Genomic DNA, 648 nt, shown 5'->3' on the forward strand with positions numbered 1-648 from the left:
GATGAATCAAATTTCTAAGTTAAATAAAAACAAATTGGTTGGACAAATTTGGCCCCATGAATGTAAGGTACACAAGGTCGCTAATCAGTATTATCGAAGGGTGTTTTTTTGTTCAGTGTAGAGTTTATACTAGATCAACGAGGCCGAGAAGCGAAATATCAACACGGCAAAAGATGAAAACGTCACAACGGCCTGACTGGCTGACTGACAGTGATAGTATCATAGTGGTAGTGACGGTCTGCCTGGCTGACTAACAGTGGTAGTACCATAGTGGTAGTGACGGCCTGACTGGCTGACTGACACTGGTAGTGACGGCCTGACTGGCTGACTGACACTGGTAGTGACGGCCTGACTGGCTGACTGACACTGGTAGTGACGGCCTGACTGGTTGACTGACAGTGGTAGTATCATAGTGGTAGTGACGGCGTGACTGGCTGACTGACAGTGGTAGTGACGGCGTGACTGGCTGACTGACAGTGGTAGTGACGGCGTGACTGGCTGACTGACACTGAGTGGTAGTGACGGCGTGACTGGCTGACTGACAGTGGTAGTGACGGCGTGACTGGCTGACTGACACTGGTAGTGACAGCCTGACTAGCTGACTGACAGTGGTAGTGACGGCGTGACTGGCTGACTGACAGTGGTAGT

General features: G+C 50.5%; 1 protein-coding gene across 1 annotated transcript in view; it reads right to left on the reverse strand.

The window, feature by feature from the left end:
- Nucleotides 1-407: 407 nt before the first annotated feature.
- Nucleotides 408-648, reverse strand: part of LOC138974704 (fap1 adhesin-like) — a 1,444-nt gene continuing 1,203 nt past the window's right edge. Inside the window, exon 2 of the mRNA XM_070347425.1 lies at nt 408-648. This exon is cut by the window's right edge and continues 470 nt beyond it. Within this exon, the coding sequence (XP_070203526.1) occupies nt 408-648 (241 nt within the window).

The sequence above is a fragment of the Littorina saxatilis genome, linkage group LG8 (genome assembly GCF_037325665.1).
Source record: "Littorina saxatilis isolate snail1 linkage group LG8, US_GU_Lsax_2.0, whole genome shotgun sequence".
Classification (NCBI taxonomy): Eukaryota; Metazoa; Mollusca; class Gastropoda; order Littorinimorpha; family Littorinidae; genus Littorina; species Littorina saxatilis.